This window comes from Condylura cristata, unplaced genomic scaffold, assembly GCF_000260355.1.
Source record: "Condylura cristata isolate star-nosed mole 26May11 unplaced genomic scaffold, ConCri1.0 scaffold00003, whole genome shotgun sequence".
In the NCBI taxonomy this organism is placed as follows: domain Eukaryota; kingdom Metazoa; phylum Chordata; class Mammalia; order Eulipotyphla; family Talpidae; genus Condylura; species Condylura cristata.
In genome coordinates this window covers 60,789,845-60,806,816 of record NW_004567104.1, presented here as the reverse complement: position 1 = coordinate 60,806,816, position 16,972 = coordinate 60,789,845, and the positions used below count along the sequence as shown (strand labels likewise).

Sequence of the window (16,972 nt, the reverse complement as noted above, 5' to 3'; positions counted from 1 at the left end):
ATGCGAAAGTGGCTTTAGCTTCTCAGTGCTGTGCTTTACCCCGCTGCGCCACCAGGGAGGGCCCGAAGAGTGAGAAATTTTTAAATTATTATAGAACTGAGTGATGTATCCCACTGGTTTTGGGCCTTTCGTTCTTGGTTTAATCTTTTAGAATACTTCTAATGACATACATTTAAAAGAACACGTGTTTCTCATTTTCCTCATCTTACTGAGTTTACGACTCTTCCTTCTCATTACTTCTCTGTGTAATTCATATTGTTGAAAGCACTAGTTAGCTATGAGATTGAGTGAGGAGTTCTTAGTAGTGTATGCTCATGAACTGTTCTTCCCCACCTAATCTTGCAGGACTAAAAATCTTAAGAGTAATAAATGAACCTACAGCAGCAGCTATGGCCTATGGTCTCCACAAGGTTGATGTCTTTCATGTCTTGGTGATAGACTTGGGCGGAGGAACTCTAGATGTGTCGTTGCTGAATAAGCAAGGAGGAATGTTTGTAACTCGAGCAATGTCAGGTACGGAAAAACGTAGGAAGACTTAAATAAGCTCAGGCACATTAGCATAGTTAATGTATAAAATATTAAAAGGGAAGTTGAAAAGTAAGTGGACAAGGAAACAAAAGGGGTGATGGTGGTGGAAAAGAGCTGAGCCTTGATCAACCATAGTTTGAACTACACAGACTCATTTATATGTGGGTCCTTATTTTCATTAAATATAGTTGACCCTCCAGATCCATAGGTTCCACGTTCATGGATTCAACTAGCTGAAAATGTGCACCCCTTGAATGAAATAATACTGTTTTCAAGTAGCTACTTAAAAGCCAGTCTGTTTTTTCAGTCTTTATTTTCTGAAAAATCAATCGTATCTCAGATGTGCAATTTTTTAATAGTACACATTTAAGCTAAAATATTAATCCAGTTACTTTTCATCAGTTTTTAATATGAATAAAATCCTAATAAAGCATTAAACAATATTTTCTTTTCCTGATATTCCTAAAAATTTCATTTTTATATATGCATATTACAGACACATGTGAACACATATTTATGCACGTATATATACAAGAATAACAAACTTTTTGTTTTTAACTTAGGAAACAATAAACTAGGAGGACAGGACTTCAATCAGAGATTGCTTCAGTACTTATATAAGCAGATTCATCAAACATATGGTTTCCTACCATCTAGGAAAGAAGAAATCCACAGATTAAGACAAGCCGTAGAAATGGTAAAATTAAATTTGACTCTTCATCAGTCTGCCCAGGTGTCAGTATTACTAACAGTAGAGAAAGAAGACAAGAAAGAACCTCAGAGTAGTGAACTGCTCAAGGACAGACTTTCCCCAGCAAAGGGCCACCGTGTGAACGGAATGCTTGGAGCTAGCCATCTTCAACAGAAAAGTGGAGAAAGTCAGGTTTTATTTGAAACAGAAATCTCACGGAAGCTCTTTGACACCCTTAATGAAGATCTGTTTCAGAAAATACTTGTCCCCATTCAGCAAGTATTAAAAGAAGGCCACCTGGAAAAGACTGAAATTGACGAAGTGGTTTTGGTCGGTGGCTCCACTCGTATTCCTCGAATCCGCCAAGTCATTCAGGAGTTCTTTGGGAAGGATCCCAACACATCTGTAGACCCTGACCTGGCAGTGGTGACAGGAGTGGCTATCCAGGCAGGGATTGATGGAGGCTCGTGGCCTCTTCAAGTCAGTGCTTTAGAAATTCCCAATAAGCATTTACAAAAGACCAACTTCAATTGAATTTGGAACAATGATTATCACTTGTGATCTTGTCTGACGATCTTTTCCTTTAAGCAGACCACTCCAAAAGAGAAGGTCTCTAAAACATCTCACAACTTTACCTAAAAGGCAGAAGTTAGATACACATAACTTTTTTTTTTTAAAGATTGAATGTGACCAGATCAATCCCTTTGATTTTGGAGAAAATCCATTCCAACAGATACTTTTACAATGATAGAAATGAGGTAAAACAGGAGCACAAGTTGCTGTATTTTCTGGATTTCTGTAGTAGAGAACCATATGCTCTTAAAATTATTTACTACAAATATTGCCTTGTGCCAATTACAGGATTCCCGGTTCTTACTAAATTGTATTAGCAGGAGCTGGTAATATATTTACTTGACTAACACATGTAACTATTTGAACTATACTTGAAGGATGGTGTTGATGTCAGGTATTTACATTGGCTGTGATCTAGCAGTATTACTAATATAAGCTGCACATATGATGTTCACTAACTGCCATATAGCAAATTTACTTTCATAACTATAATATTGCATTAAGTGTCCTGTTTATGTAAATACAGTCTCCAGCTTTTTAAAGTATATTTATTGGGTCAATTTGTTTTTCTTCTAAGCTAGTGACAGAGTTATTCAGATAGTAAAAATACTTATATGCTGTTCATCTGCTGTACCTCATTCTCTGTAGTTTTCCATGATTCTGCCTGGGAATTTTTAGTAGCAGTTTTAAAATGTGTTAATGTCACAATAAAGTCATCATAACTATCGCTTTCCTTGCTATCCAAGACATTTGTGACATTTGTAAATAGCAGCAATTAGCTATTATGCTTGTGTATAATTTTTGTCTTTGTTTATTCTTAAGAAGCCTTAGAGAATTTAATTAGCATTTGAACTATCAAATCATACTTGATTCAGTTTTAGAGATCCTATTTAGTTTTGAATGAGGGAGAAATATGCTCAGATGTAAAAATCTTAGCTTTGTTTCCTGCTGTCGTTTTAAGTCACACTTGAACTGTTCTCAGCCTTAAGGTCAAATGAAACTGCATTGTGAATACTGGAAGCATTGTGGACTCTGCTGCGGAAGGCCCTGTGACACGTTCACACAGGAACTTGTGTAGCTGCTGCTTGTTTTGGTTTGGTTTGGTTGATTTCCTTTTAGAAAAACTACAGGGACCAAAAAGTACGGTTCTATTTCTGTAATGCCCTTATCACTAGGTTCCTTTTGTTCCTTGTTAAAGGCATGCTTCATTTCAATATTCAAAAATTATACTCTGGCCAACATTTTTATCAATGTAAAGTATGTCAGCCTTAGCCATGATTGAATTTGAGAGGATGTTGAATTTTCAGTCACCAAAAAGAGAACTACAAACCACTCCAGCGATATTAAAACATTTCACCTTCTCCGTAAAAAGCTGAATGTTAACATTTTTTGCAGGTCTGTGAAGAAGTTTCTTAGCAAAGCAGTTGTTCTTATAAAAAGTTTCAAATAATTCTGTGTGTAGAAAATGTCTATGGTAGATATTAGAAAAGCAAAATGCTTGTTAACATTTTATTTTAGAACTAAAGGAGAAATGCCAAAGATGAATCCTTCACTGCATTATGAAAATATTAAGTGTTTTCTTGGGATTTGTATAACTCTTCAGTAAATTTTATTATTGAATAAGGTCTTCTTGTAAAGATCTTTAAGAGAAAAATGTTCAGTTTATCAGAATCTCCACATACAACATCAGCTGTAACTTCTAAAGCATTTTAAGAATTTTAAAAATAAATTTATAGAATGTAGTTCAGGACAATCTATCAATAACTTTTAGTGGAAATAATTTGCAGAACGGCAACTAATATCATACATTAAAATTGAGATATGAATAGTTTATGAAAGTACAATGACAGTGATTGGATTTGTAGGCAATTGTTTAGCATTCTCTCTAGTTACACCTGGATGATGTCTGCCTTCAATCATATTGTTGGGGACTCTAGCCTTGACTTCAGTGTAGTTTATTTAAAAGACAAAAATGCATCCTGAAAGGGATCATCTATGCTAATTGAAGAATTTTTCACAAGCTAAACTACATTTTGGTTGCACATTTAGCTAGTGTTTTATGAAGTATGTAACTTAAAATATTGACAGTCTTGTATAGTTACAATATGTGAATTAGTAATTTATTTTGTATCAGGAATGTTTTGGTACTGTGTTCTTACTCAAACCTCTGACTTGCCAACACTTAACTACTGCACATCACATTTACTGAAGATTGTAGTTACTGTGTATAACAGTGTGCCTCTTAAATTTATGTGTAATTCACATTCTAATGTAAATAAATACCACTTCGCAGATTGTTTTTTAAACTGTATTTTTCATTCAGTGTTCATTTTTTTGAATTGTATAAATAAGAAAGTGGGGATAGAGCTGATTCGATCCTCATAGTTTGTGACCTCAGCAGCTTTTCCTCATTCCCTGTTAACTTGACTGTCTCTGGGATAGTTTATATCCATCTCTGCTTGTTGCCCTAATTTACAAGAGACAGTTTCTGTATCATATAAACAGTTCCTCCTGAATTCTGAATGCTCATTCATGGATTTTGTCTGTAACTAATGCACATAGCTAGTATTGCAGTATAGACTATTTCTATGGTTGATGGTTAATACTTTATCATTTTCTTTTATTTTTTTATATATTTTATTTTTCACATCTTTCTTCATTTTGTGCATTTTTTCAGCTCAGTTGTAATCCCCATGGGCTTCCCACCACCAGTTCACCCGTGTGCCATCACCACAGTCCAGTGCACTCCTCCCATCCATGTTCCGATCCCATTTCTCTTCTTATCCCCATAAATTATTCCTAGTTTATAGTTGTTCATTGATTTCATTTTTACTCTACTACATTTGTTTGTCTTTTTCCTCTAATCCCTTATGCTCCAGCTATGAGTGAAACCATCCTGTATTTTTCTTTCTGGCTTATTTCACTAAGCATGATCCCTTCCAGCTCCATCCATTTAGGCATTTGGGTTGGTTCCATGTCTTCCCTATCATAAATAGAGCAGCACTAAAAATGGGGGTGCAGGTGTCTTTTTGGATCAGTATTTTTTTGTCTTTAGGGTAGATACCTCGGAGTGGGATTGCTGGGTCATATGGAAATACTTAATATATTTTCTAAAAAGGTTTGTATTATTCTTTGGACCAAAACTTCAATATAACCTTTTTAAAGAAAGTCATTCAAATAGTGTCTTTTCAAAATAGCCCTTATATAAAAATGGTAGGCTTCACTCACTGATTGTGATTCCTGCATAGGTATTTGCCAAGGGACTCAAATAATTTGTGGAAATACGACATTTCCATATATGACCAATGAATAATGCCCACTGAGGGAAGCATCCTCCAGTAAAAGGTTCAGTGATCCTGACCTGACGTTCGCCTCCTTGTGCAACCCTCCTTGACCAGGGGAGATTTGATGGCTCACAGAATATGACAGTGCTTGTGATGGCACATGGAAAGGTGGTTTAAAAAAAAGACCAGTATCTCTCTTGGGCACAAGAGACTAGACAAGTCTACATTCCAGCTAACAGTGTTTTACTGTACAGCTGGCCTATTCTTGCTTCTGACCTTTGTAATACCATTCTCACTACCTTGAGATCATTTCTCATTGTGATTTTAATTTACATTTCCCTAATGAAAGATGACTAGTTTTCATGTTCCTGTTCATTTGTTTTGATTTGTGAAATACCTATTTAGCTCTGTTAGTCATTTTTTATACGGTAGTTAGTTTTGGGTTTTGGGTTTGTTTTTTATTTTTGGTTGTGTTGAGTTTTATGAGTATTTTAGAAATGTTAGATATTAGTAGCTTGTTGATTGATGTGTTAAAAGCTTCCCCCATTCAGTAGGGCATCTTTTAAAGAGTTTCTTTCACTGTGTAGAAGCTGTAATCTGATGTCCCATTTGTTTATCTTTGCATTTGTTTCCTTTGCCATTCTAGTTGAATCCCCAAAGACATCACCGAGGCCAGTTTTTCAATGTTTTACCTGTGTCTCAGGTAGGTGTTTTATGGTTTCAAGTACTATATTCAAGTATTTAATTCATTTTGAGTCCATTTTTGTATACGGTGTGAGATGATACTTTACAATAGTTTCATTCTTCTTTTGCCTTTGTTTTTTTTGTATCCAATTAAAAAATCGTTGCTAAGATCTTTGGCATACTTTTTTTAAGTGACTTTATGGTTTCAAATTTTACATTCAAGCCATTAATCAATTTTGAGTTGATATTTTAAATTACCAGGTATCTCTGATTGGTTTACTGTAGATTTAATGAGGCTAAACCATGATATTTTAACTAGTGAAATACCTAGATCCCTCAATGGACGCAATCGATTTTTATTCAACATTTACTAAGTTGAATATTTACTGGGTTGGCATTTCAAGGATTGTAAAAACAGGACAATATTTCAAGTAATTTATACTTTAAAGAGAATAGATCTTAGAAAATATAGGGTTTATCATTTAAGCAGTTTTCATAAATACCTTTAGAGAGTGAAACAAGTTATGTAAGGCTATTTGTTGCATGGGGAAGAGAAGAAAAGAATGAAAGAACTGCGTATCATTAAGAACATGTTAAAATATTTTATTAAAATCATCTTGAAGGAAAAATACTGATTTGATCACTTCATATTTGAAGGGCAATTTAAGGAAATAATGTTAATTCTATAATCCATAAACTATTAAAAAGTCTTAAAATATTCTTAGTACTACAAATCAGTAATCTCATGAATGTATATCATTTGATACAAAACTCACTGAGGTTAAAACAGCATAAACGATGTTTAGAAAAACACTTATTTCCTCAAAGTGTTAAAAATATTTTAAAAATTATTTTTAAATATAGCACATAAGATTGAGTTACTATATAGCTGTTCTTTTCAAAAAGCAGCTAAATCTAAATAGCTAAATTTTTTTCTTATTCCCCCATAATTTTATAAATTGTACAGTGACTCAACACATTATTTATATATATGTGTGTAAATATATATGTATATACATATAATGTGTCTATTACACTAAAATCCAGTTACTCATTCTACAAATACTTGTAGGGTACCAACTTCATGAAAGACATTATGATACATAGCTAAAATTGGGTACTTGCTTTTAAGAAGTTTCAGTGGGGAGAAAGCTAAAAGAATTAAAATAGATTATGATCCCTGACATAATAAGTGTTTACACAAGGGGTTAGTGAGAACACAGAAAACAAAAAGCATGTTTAGATCTTACTGAAAAGTAGCGGGGGAAAAAAATAAAACCTGGACAATAGGTGACCCTGAACAAAGTCAGAAATTGGAAGTAAGGCATTTGGCACCTATGGGAAGGCAGCTGTTACAAAGAACATGAATGTGAGCGACAACATACAGTCCAGTAGCATCAGAACTGGGTGCCAGTGAACATATGTGCCGCATCATATCCTATTTGTACATTTTCCCCATCATTTTTAAAAATACAAGTCTTTTACTTCTATATAACCAAAATACAATTTAAATTATTTATTTTCTGTCCCTGAGTCTTGTTTTATTCCAGCTTCTTTTATCATTTCATAGAAAAGTCCTTTCTGGTGGATCAAATTCTGTGGTGTTTCAAATTCTACCATCCTTCCAGAGTCGAAAACAAGCACCCTGCAGTGCAGAAAGAATCCAGTTAGACAACCTAGTTATTGTTAATGTAAAGTTTAGAAGACAAAGTTATATCAGTATTAAATAGACACTCTATTTACCTGAGGAAATGTATCAAGCTTTCTAGTTTATCTTGGCATTAAAATTTTCTTGTAACAATTTTGAAAAATCTCTTCCATACCTCTAGGGAAATTTTTATAGTTCTTTGCACAGATATGATTCTTGATTAGTGGTAAATACTATTAAAATTGGAATGTTTTGTATGTTCAATAATTACCTCTGTAGACATTGATTTTTTTTTTTGAAAGCAAGAAGAGCTTACCTATCTGAATCAATGACAGAATGCAGTCGATGAGCAATTGTCAGGACAGTGCAATTGGAAAACTCCTTTCTGATCGTTGACTGTACCAAGTTATCAGTTTCAAAATCAATGGAAGCTGTTGCCTCATCCAAGACAAGAATTTTTGTTTTTCTAAGCAGAGCCCGAGCAAGACAGACAAGCTGCCGCTGTCCAATGCTGTTAGAGAAAATCATTTCAATGTAAACTTTACAGTCACACACTTACTGCTTTAAAATGATTTTCTTTCTACCACACAGTCATGAAGTCTTTTAATCAAAAATATTTAATGAGTGACAGATATTCAAAAAATAATGGACCAGACACTCAGCCAAGTTCTGGAAATAGAGCAAAGAACAAAGCAGGCAAAAAGATCTGTCTGTATGGAATTTACCTTCTCAAAAGAAGCAAAATCTATTGAAATAAGAAGAATTTAAGTAGACAGAAAGGGAGGGTGTAGAATGGAGTGGACATTTTAGATGGATGTAGCAAAAAAATTCAATACCTTTTAAATCAAGATCTCTAAGAAGGAGAGATGGGATTGATGGAGGGGTAAGGAGTCAGTGGGGTAGGGGGAGTGGGCAAGCAGATTTCTGATGGAAACTTATTCCTAGGAAATGTTAGAACAGGTAAAAAAATCCCTGAGACACATGGGAGCTGGTCAAGCATATTCACGAATCAGCAAGGAGTCCAGTGTGTGTGGCAGAAACAGGAGGGAGGGGACAAAGTCAAAGCATTAAGCATAGCTACAGGGTACAGGACTTGAGGGGGGGGGTAATTTTCTTTCTGAACGCATGAAGGGAATAATCTAATAACATCATACACCCTTAAGAAATTGGAGCCACCTGTAACATTTTTGGGGGAAGATAGTTCTTTTAGGAGTCTTTACTAAAAAAAAGATTAAGTTAGATGACTTTTCTTATTTTATTGTTCCCCTGTTTCCCTTTCTTTCCCTTTACCAGCAGTTTTCCAGCCTGTGGTAATCATCTTAATCCTTGTCCCTCTTCTCTAAAGAGAATCAGCAATGATGTGTTTTGAACACACCAAACAAGATCCTGGTAGCTTAGAACCAACTTCTAAGCTACCAACTCGAGCTTAGGCCAACTCGAATTTCTAAAATGGTAGAAATGAATAACCTGGGCCTACGGCTTTGACCTTAGCAGCTTACCTTAGATTTTCACCCCCCTCAGAGACCTCATGTAGCAGCTTTTTGGGGAGGGAATTTACAAACTCCTTTAAGTGACAAAGTTCCAGCACTTCCCACAGCTCCATATCAGAATATTTCTCTAGGGGATCCAAGTTGGTTTGAAGGGTTCCAGAAAATAAAACAGGATCCTAGAGAATAAAATTGGTAACTTGGTGATCTTGCTGTTATATGAGGCATAAATACAGTTTTAAAAATAATGCTCAGAAAATAAGAATGGAAATAGAAAAATGATCTAATCTTATAGTTACTAATTCGTTTCATTTAAAACAAAAAACAGTAGAATCAGAATAAATATAAATCAGATTAAATTCTTAAGGCATTTCTGTTTCTCTTTTCCTCCTCGTATCCTCGTATAAAAATTGTCAACAGCCACAACAGTGGTCATAGAGGATATGATACAGAACAGGATATATGTAAACAATTTTATGTACAACGTATTATCAAAAATACACCAACCAGAAAGATAAAAGTCAAAGTCTCCATTTTTCAGAGAGTAAACTAGAGATTCCAAAGAGATTTGTTCACCAAATAGAAGGTAAATGGCTGGATAGACTCCAAAGAGGTCAAGCCCAATCTCTTTCTAATGTACTAACATGACTAGTAAAACTACATTTTAACATACCTGCATTTTATTCATTAAAGATAAATGGGTAATCCTTTAACAACATATTTTCCCCTGCCAGAATCAGATACTACTCATATCTTTGAAAGAAATTTGTAAGTATAAATCTAAATAATCTGACACAGAAATTATAGTATTTAAAAGATACTTTTACAGGATAATACAAAGATTTCATAAATGTTCAGCTTAAAATTCTCAGCCTGAAGTGAACAAGTCATGTTTGACTACAGGGATATGTTTAAACCAATCTGCATACTTGGTAATGAAATCAAGTTGCTTTGATTTCACAGATGAATCGAAGGACTTAAGGAAAATGATCTCATCTTTTTCTTTTTTTTTCATGTTTCTAAACTTCAAGTCAAAAGAATCAAGTTCTACAGTCAAATCACCACCTAAGTAAAAGCCTCACCTATTTATTTTTCTCCATAAAACACAGTGCATTCACTCTGCTATCTTTGTTCAAATTTTATTTGCATTTACTATTATGAGGGAAACTTGCAAAATGATGTACTAGATTTGCAAATAGAAGAATATTTTAGAATAAAACCTTTTAATAGTATTATTTACATAGAAATGTTTCATCATAGTTTAAAATGATGTGACTCCCAAAATTAATTTATATGCCTGAAGGCACTATATTAAAAAATAAAGTTTATCTGAAGTGAATTTAGAAAGGCTTTACCTGTGGTATAATATTAAGTTTGCCACGAAGGTCATGAAGTCCTATAGTTGATATGTCAATTCCATCAATAATAATTTTGCCTCCTGACCGTTCCACAATTCTAAATAAGCATTTTGATAATGTTGATTTGCCTGCCCCAGTCCTTCCTACAATTCCAATCTGTAATAAAATGGTTATAAACAGTTCACAATGTACTTTTCTTTTTTTCAGGAAATAAAAAACAGACATGTTGGTTGTGAGATGCCTGGGATCTAATTTTGACTAGAATAACCTTGCCTGGCACAGAAGAGGTAATATGGCTTCTAAGGAACCTTCTTTAACTAGACACTCCTTACTCACTGGAAAGACACAGGCTATTTTGCCCCTAGTCCTGAGTAATTTTGTTATAAGTAAACCAATTGCCCCTAAAAGAGCAGATTACCCCAGAAACACCCTGAACTAGCCATTAGAATGTGGTTAAGGAGTCAATGATAATAGGTTGGCTTGACAAACAAGATTGTCTACCCTGCCTCCCATATTCAAATAAGCAACCAAAGTGGTCTTGGAATGTTTTGCCAGAGAGACTTGCAAAATCTAAAGGAATGGCTGAAAATTTCCTTGGTGTGTCAAAATATCCACCATGTTAAAAAAACTATTGAGGGTGGCCATAGACAATGTCTGAAAATTTTGGACTCCTGGACAAAATAATCAACTTGTCACAATTGAACATGTGATTGAACATGCTTATTTAGTCCTAAGAACTAAAGCATTCTCTCCTGGTATTGCTTCCTATCTTGGTGGTGGGAGAATTAAGCAGAGAGAACATTACAGTGCTTGAAATGCCCTAATAAAAGATCTTAAATTTCAGAAAAGTCAGGAATCTTTGTATTAATTGGAATAATCAAAATTTTGCAATGATTTCATTTGTCCCAAAATATTTCTGTCCTTAATATCACTGCAGTAGACCTGATTGAAAGATTAGACAGATAGATGTTTGGGGTTATAAAATACAAGTCTTTGTGAGAAAGTAGGAAATTGTGGCTTTTTTCCCCTATGGGTATATGTGTTACCCTTAATTGTGAAAGAATGTTCTGATTAGAGAAATGATATTTTTTTTCTTAAAATATTTTGAGAAATGTGGAAAAACATAAGTAAAAGTTACCTAAATCCCATTATCCAGAGAGAAGTACTATGTCATTAAATATATTTTTAGAGCTATTCTTTTTGTATTTTTGCCGTGTATATATCTGCTTTGTTTAAAACACAAAACTGATATTCTATCAAATTTTTACACATAGATTTTATTAACTAAATTAAAACTCAAGCATTTTCCCATCTCACTAATAGTCTTGGGAAATGTGATGTCATCATTTATACAAATATTCTCTCCTTTGGATTTAGTTTGCATTAGGTAATTATTATAGTCCTATTATTGCTATTGTTGAATTTTACCTTAAAGAGGAACTAAGAAAAAAATATACTAGCATATACTCGATGGAAATGAAGTCAGTATCTCCAAGAGAAATATGTATTCCCACACAAAATAGCCAAGACATGGAAGCAGTCTAAATGCTTATTAATGGATGTGTGGATAAAGAGAATGTAGTGTCCATACAATGAAATATTATTCATCCATAAAAGGGAAGGAAATCCTGCCATTTGTGATGCCATGGATGACCCTACAAGCCATTATTCTGAGTGAAAATAAGCTAGACAGAGAAAGACAAATACTATCACTTAAGTGTGGAATATAAAGGTCAAATTCATAAAACCAGTTAACAGCATGGTGGATACCAGGCACTAAGGAATTCAGAGAAGTGGGAGACATTGGTCAAAGGGTACAGACTTTCACTTAAATGATAAATAAGTACTAGTGTACAACATGTACGCTACAGTTAATGATGTTCTATTATATAAAGTAAAAACGAAAATCAACAAACTATGAACTGGAGACATTCTATGGGGGTGGAGAGGGGAATAGGATTAAAACTGGGGTGGGAAGAGCAATGAGACGATGGTGACAACACATGGGTGAAGTGGTGGTGGGAAGTCCACAGGGATTACAACCAAGATGCAAAAATGTACAATATAACGAATGTTGTCTGTTTATATGTGTAAAATAAGAAAAATAATGTTCTATTATATATTTGAAATTTTCTAAGAGAATAGATCCTAAGTGTTTTTACCACATCCCAAAATAACCATTGGTAATTAAAAAACACAGAATTATTGTTTTGATTCACTACATATTAATATTTAATGTTACATATTAAATCTCTAGTGCTTATCTATGACTAGTTGAGAATTTGTGCTCTTAAGCAACATCTGGCCTTCCCCACCAATCCCATCATCTGGTAAACAACATTTTACTCTGTTTTTCTGAGTATGACAATTTTATATTCCACATATAAGTGAAACCATATATTACTTTACTTGCTCTGATTTATCTCATTAGTATAATGTACTCAAGATCCATCCAAGCTGTGATTCATGACAGGATGCCTTTCTTGCTCGTGACTAAATAATATTCCTCTCCCCCTCTCTCTAAATGTGTATGTGTGTGTGCACATATCCATTCATCTATTGATGGGTGCTTAGGTTGCTTTTATATCTTGACAGTTTCAAAAAATGTTGCAATAAATACAGGAATGCCAATAGCTCTTTCATATCCTGCATCCATTAAAACATCAAACTTGCCAAGAGACTATTACTTAGTTATTCTAATCATTAAAAAGAAATTGGGTGCCAGAATTACTATAATGGTAATTATAAAATATAAGTGTATTAAGTTCACATATTGTCCACCTTAAATTTATACAAAGTCAAATGTATTCTCAGAAAATAAACTGGCGCTTAATGTGAGATGATTAATATGTTAATGAATTTGATTGTGGTAATCATTTCACAATATAGATTTTAATCGCATCATATACCTTCAATATAAGTCAATATTAATTTAAATATATATAAATTTTATGTCAGTTATAAATCAATAAAGCTAACAAATTAAAGTGTACTTAAGTCATGTTTCAAGATGGAGTACAGTATTTTAAAGTACACATTTTTTTAATTTATAGAGGAATTTATAGAGGAATTTTTAAATTTTTTAATGAAAATTGAACAAATGATTTTCTTATATTAAACATAGTATTTGGTCTGCATTCAGATATGAAGAAAGTGAAACATATGAAATACTCATACCTTCTCTTCCTCGTGAGTCTGGAAAGTGACATCTTCTAATGCTAACCCAAGATCATCTCGGTATCTAGCCTGATAATTAATAAATTCCACTATTCCTTTATTGGGCCATTGTGATGGAGGCCTTTTAGACATTATCCAGGGTGCCTTCAAACAAAGAAATAATGTTTAAACTATAACTATAATAAAAATATTTTCCTTTTGAAAGTAAGTATCAAGCATGTAAACAAAAGTATGGCTACATGACAAAAAATGATACTTTTTGATATGATTTTCCTAAAAAATCTTTATTACAGACAAATTTTCCTTCTGATTATGAAGTTTTAGATATAGTTTTCAGAAATAAGAAGGCTTCTTATCTTCCAGCAAATTAAGAAAATTTTAACATACAATAAAAAGCTGAAGGCAACAAAATTTTAGCTGAGATGAGGGCAGTTTGTGTCATGCATTCATTTCCCAAATACTGAGTGTTCAGTCTGCCAGGGTATGCTTCCTATAGATTCAGAAGAGAGCAGAACAAAAATTCTTGCCTTTATTTATTAAAGTTCATTAATTAGAAGTCGTTAAGACTGAATGAAGCACATAGCATATGAAGAACATTATGATAATACAACTTTGAAAAAGAAGAAATAGGGTTGATGTCATTTGAAGTATGGGTGGTTAGGGAAAGCTTGATTTGACATAGTGAGGGTATAAGCCATTGTGAATATCAGTAGATGGCAAAGGGCACTAACTCCATGTGCTGAGGATAGAGATGGGGGCTGCATGGATTATTGGAGGAAGAACAGGTGGTAGAAAGCACAGAAGATATCTGCCCTGCTCAGAAGCTAGACAGGGAGAAGTGTTTTCATGGGACCTGGTGGTAGTTGAGGTTAAGTGAGGACCTAGAGGGGACCCCGGGTGGTCTCCACAAAATCAAGTTGACTGGAGTGGTAATTGTTTAAGAGTGCTTACCTCTTTATTCATATTTTCATACTCACAAACTCTTTCAATGGAAACTGCATTTGTTTCAATTTCACATGCTTTCCTCACCCAAAAATTCAGCGACTGTGTAATCTGGATGGGGGGGGGGGTAGGCATCAAGTGTTTAATGAATATTCCTTAGTCTTTTATAATATTAATGATACTTTTGTAAGGTTATGTTTTCAAGGTTCTATATATATTATCTCTTGTGGCTATTTTCAAATTTTAAGTATATTTACACATACACTCACAAGTTTCTTTAAATCTGTTTAACTTATCCATAAAAAAATAATGATTTGACAAAAGAGAAAATAAGCATAGTTCATTGTATATTAAAGCTGTCCATATTTGGTATAAGGAATGATAAATACCAAAACTGACTGGATGTGCCTCATTCTAAACAAGAAAAAAAAAAGTGTACAGTGTTACCTTTGGCATTCTTACCTCCATCAAAAGGATTCTCCTAACTTTCTGACTACTACTCTCAAGCTCTCCTTTTACTTTTCAATCTGCTATCTTCTCACCTTACTCCCAAAAATAATTCCTCTGAGGTTGTAACTTCAAACTTAATTAGGAAAGTGTAAAATACTCAGAAAATTTTATTTGTTTGTTGCTCAGTTTGGTGCCATGTGTTGATGGCTAAACCTGACATGAAATGATTAGGGAGCTCATTAAGGTTTTTAACCCACCTAAAGCACAGGGTTCTGTCCTGGGCCGTGCATATGCTTATACACCATATTTCCTTTCTAGAAGTATAAATTCTAAATTTTGAAATGCAGAAAATCTCAGAGAGTCAAGACTAAAGGTATGTACCCAAATCAACTAGAGTTCTTTTAAGTTATGTGAAATTATATTAAGTACATTAAAGAATGTTCTCTTAAAGGAGCATGATCCACTCATATCACTAGTGCTTCAAAGTATAATATATAACAGGCCTTATCAAGGGAAATTTACAACCAAAGAGGAACATATATTCTCCCCAGAGCTGGCATTATCTCCTGGCTTAGATGGTGGTGAGAGGACCCACCTCTGTTACACTCTGTAAACCTATAAAGGTAAGGGAACAGGAAATGCCTGAGTAATTTTGTAACAGCAGGAGTTTCCTGGCCCCCTAGCACTCAGCCTTGGGCATCTGCCTGGTCTTTCTGTGAGTTAATTTAGAACTGCTGAGCCAGCTTCCTGCTAGTACCAAAAGAGGAAGAAATGAGCTTCCCCAGTAATCCAGATGACTTAGTTAATACAATCCATAACTCAGACAGGCAAAGGAGATGAGAATTTAATTAATTGGATTATAAACATATCACATACCATAAAATCATAATTACTTACATTTAGGGCATAGGATATGGACAAACCAACTATTGCTGAGTCTATAGAATTGCCAGCCAGCACAGCAAGCAGTGCGACAAAGAACACCATTAAGTTGCCAAGAAATTCAAGCCTTACAGACAGCCACCTGTAATAATGGAAAATAATCCTTAATAAATGAAATAAATGAGACACAAAAATTTTGGTGCACTTAGTACAAACTGTCCTCAAAGAAATCAACAAGATGTCTTGAAATCAAGAGGCAACATCAAGAGCTGCTTTCTCTTTTTCCTCACTTAGGTAGGAGGCAGTCAAGCACAAGATTATTATAATGGTAATAGTTTATAGATTCCTCTGCATAAATATGTTCTTTATTTTGACGGAACTTTCCTTTAAAACCTCATCAGAAATAAAACAAGAGGGAAGAACACCGGCTAAAATGATGCATTGTGTTTTTAAACACAATGTGATTTTATTGGAAAATCAACTAATTCACTGATTATATTTTTTTAGGTGATAAATTTGGTCTTTAAAGATTTATTTTGTGCCAAATTACCATTCAATATGTTTCTTCTTTATATAAAATTATAACTCCAAATATAAAACATTAGGTTATATGCAAATAAACTATATTCTATAAATATAAAATACAATATAGTCACATCATTAATAATAGTAGCAGATATAACACTTCAAATACCTTGAGCTCATATCTTGTTATAAAGCAGTATATAAATAAATAAAATTTAATTTAAATGGATATTAAATACTAAAATTGTGGAAGACTTTTGTCTTTAACTTAACCAAATGCCATGATAAAGCAATGTTTCTGTTTGGAAATCAGTGAAGATATCAAAGAACATAGGTCCTGAATTTTGTTTTGCTATGACTTACCTATTTGAAATTACGTTATTGTAGAAACAGACCAAGTTCTCATTCACCGTCTCTTTGTTTTGCTGGATGAACCTCTGCTCATGTCCAAATGCCCTGATAGTGGACACTCCAGATAAGGTCTCACTAAAGTGGGAAATGATAGGAGAGCGAGAAGCTCCCGCTAAACGTCGAATCTGCCGAGAGCTCGCCATGTAGTATCTCTAGTCCAAAATCAAGAATTTTAGTTGGAAAGATGTAGCAGAAATGTCTCCAGTGGTTTGAATACTTCAAGGCACTTGTATACTGATCTACAGAATGGTTCCCAAAAGTTCATGTGTGATTTCATTTGAAATAAGATCTTGGTGGAGTATCACTAAATTTTTCCAGACGACATCATCCCG

General features: G+C 34.0%; 2 protein-coding genes across 2 annotated transcripts in view; one reads left to right on the top strand and one right to left on the bottom strand.

Annotated features, from left to right (window-relative positions):
• HSPA13 (heat shock protein 70kDa family, member 13) overlaps positions 1-4,359 on the top strand; it is an 11,803-nt gene extending 7,444 nt beyond the window's left edge. The window contains exons 3-4 of the mRNA XM_012730661.1: positions 306-513; positions 1,092-4,359. Of these exons, the coding sequence (XP_012586115.1) occupies positions 306-513; positions 1,092-1,753 (870 nt within the window). The 3' untranslated portion in view covers positions 1,754-4,359. The remainder of the gene's footprint in view (positions 1-305; positions 514-1,091) is intronic.
• A 2,406-nt stretch (positions 4,360-6,765) lies between these two features.
• The window catches only part of LOC101619271 (canalicular multispecific organic anion transporter 1-like), a 60,521-nt gene continuing 50,314 nt past the window's right edge, over positions 6,766-16,972 (bottom strand). The window contains exons 15-22 of the mRNA XM_012730652.1: positions 16,593-16,792; positions 15,720-15,846; positions 14,382-14,483; positions 13,431-13,574; positions 10,251-10,409; positions 8,908-9,074; positions 7,725-7,919; positions 6,766-7,405 (exon numbers count right to left, since the gene is read on the bottom strand). Coding sequence (XP_012586106.1) covers positions 7,273-7,405; positions 7,725-7,919; positions 8,908-9,074; positions 10,251-10,409; positions 13,431-13,574; positions 14,382-14,483; positions 15,720-15,846; positions 16,593-16,792 — 1,227 coding nt within the window. The 3' untranslated portion in view covers positions 6,766-7,272. The remainder of the gene's footprint in view (positions 7,406-7,724; positions 7,920-8,907; positions 9,075-10,250; positions 10,410-13,430; positions 13,575-14,381; positions 14,484-15,719; positions 15,847-16,592; positions 16,793-16,972) is intronic.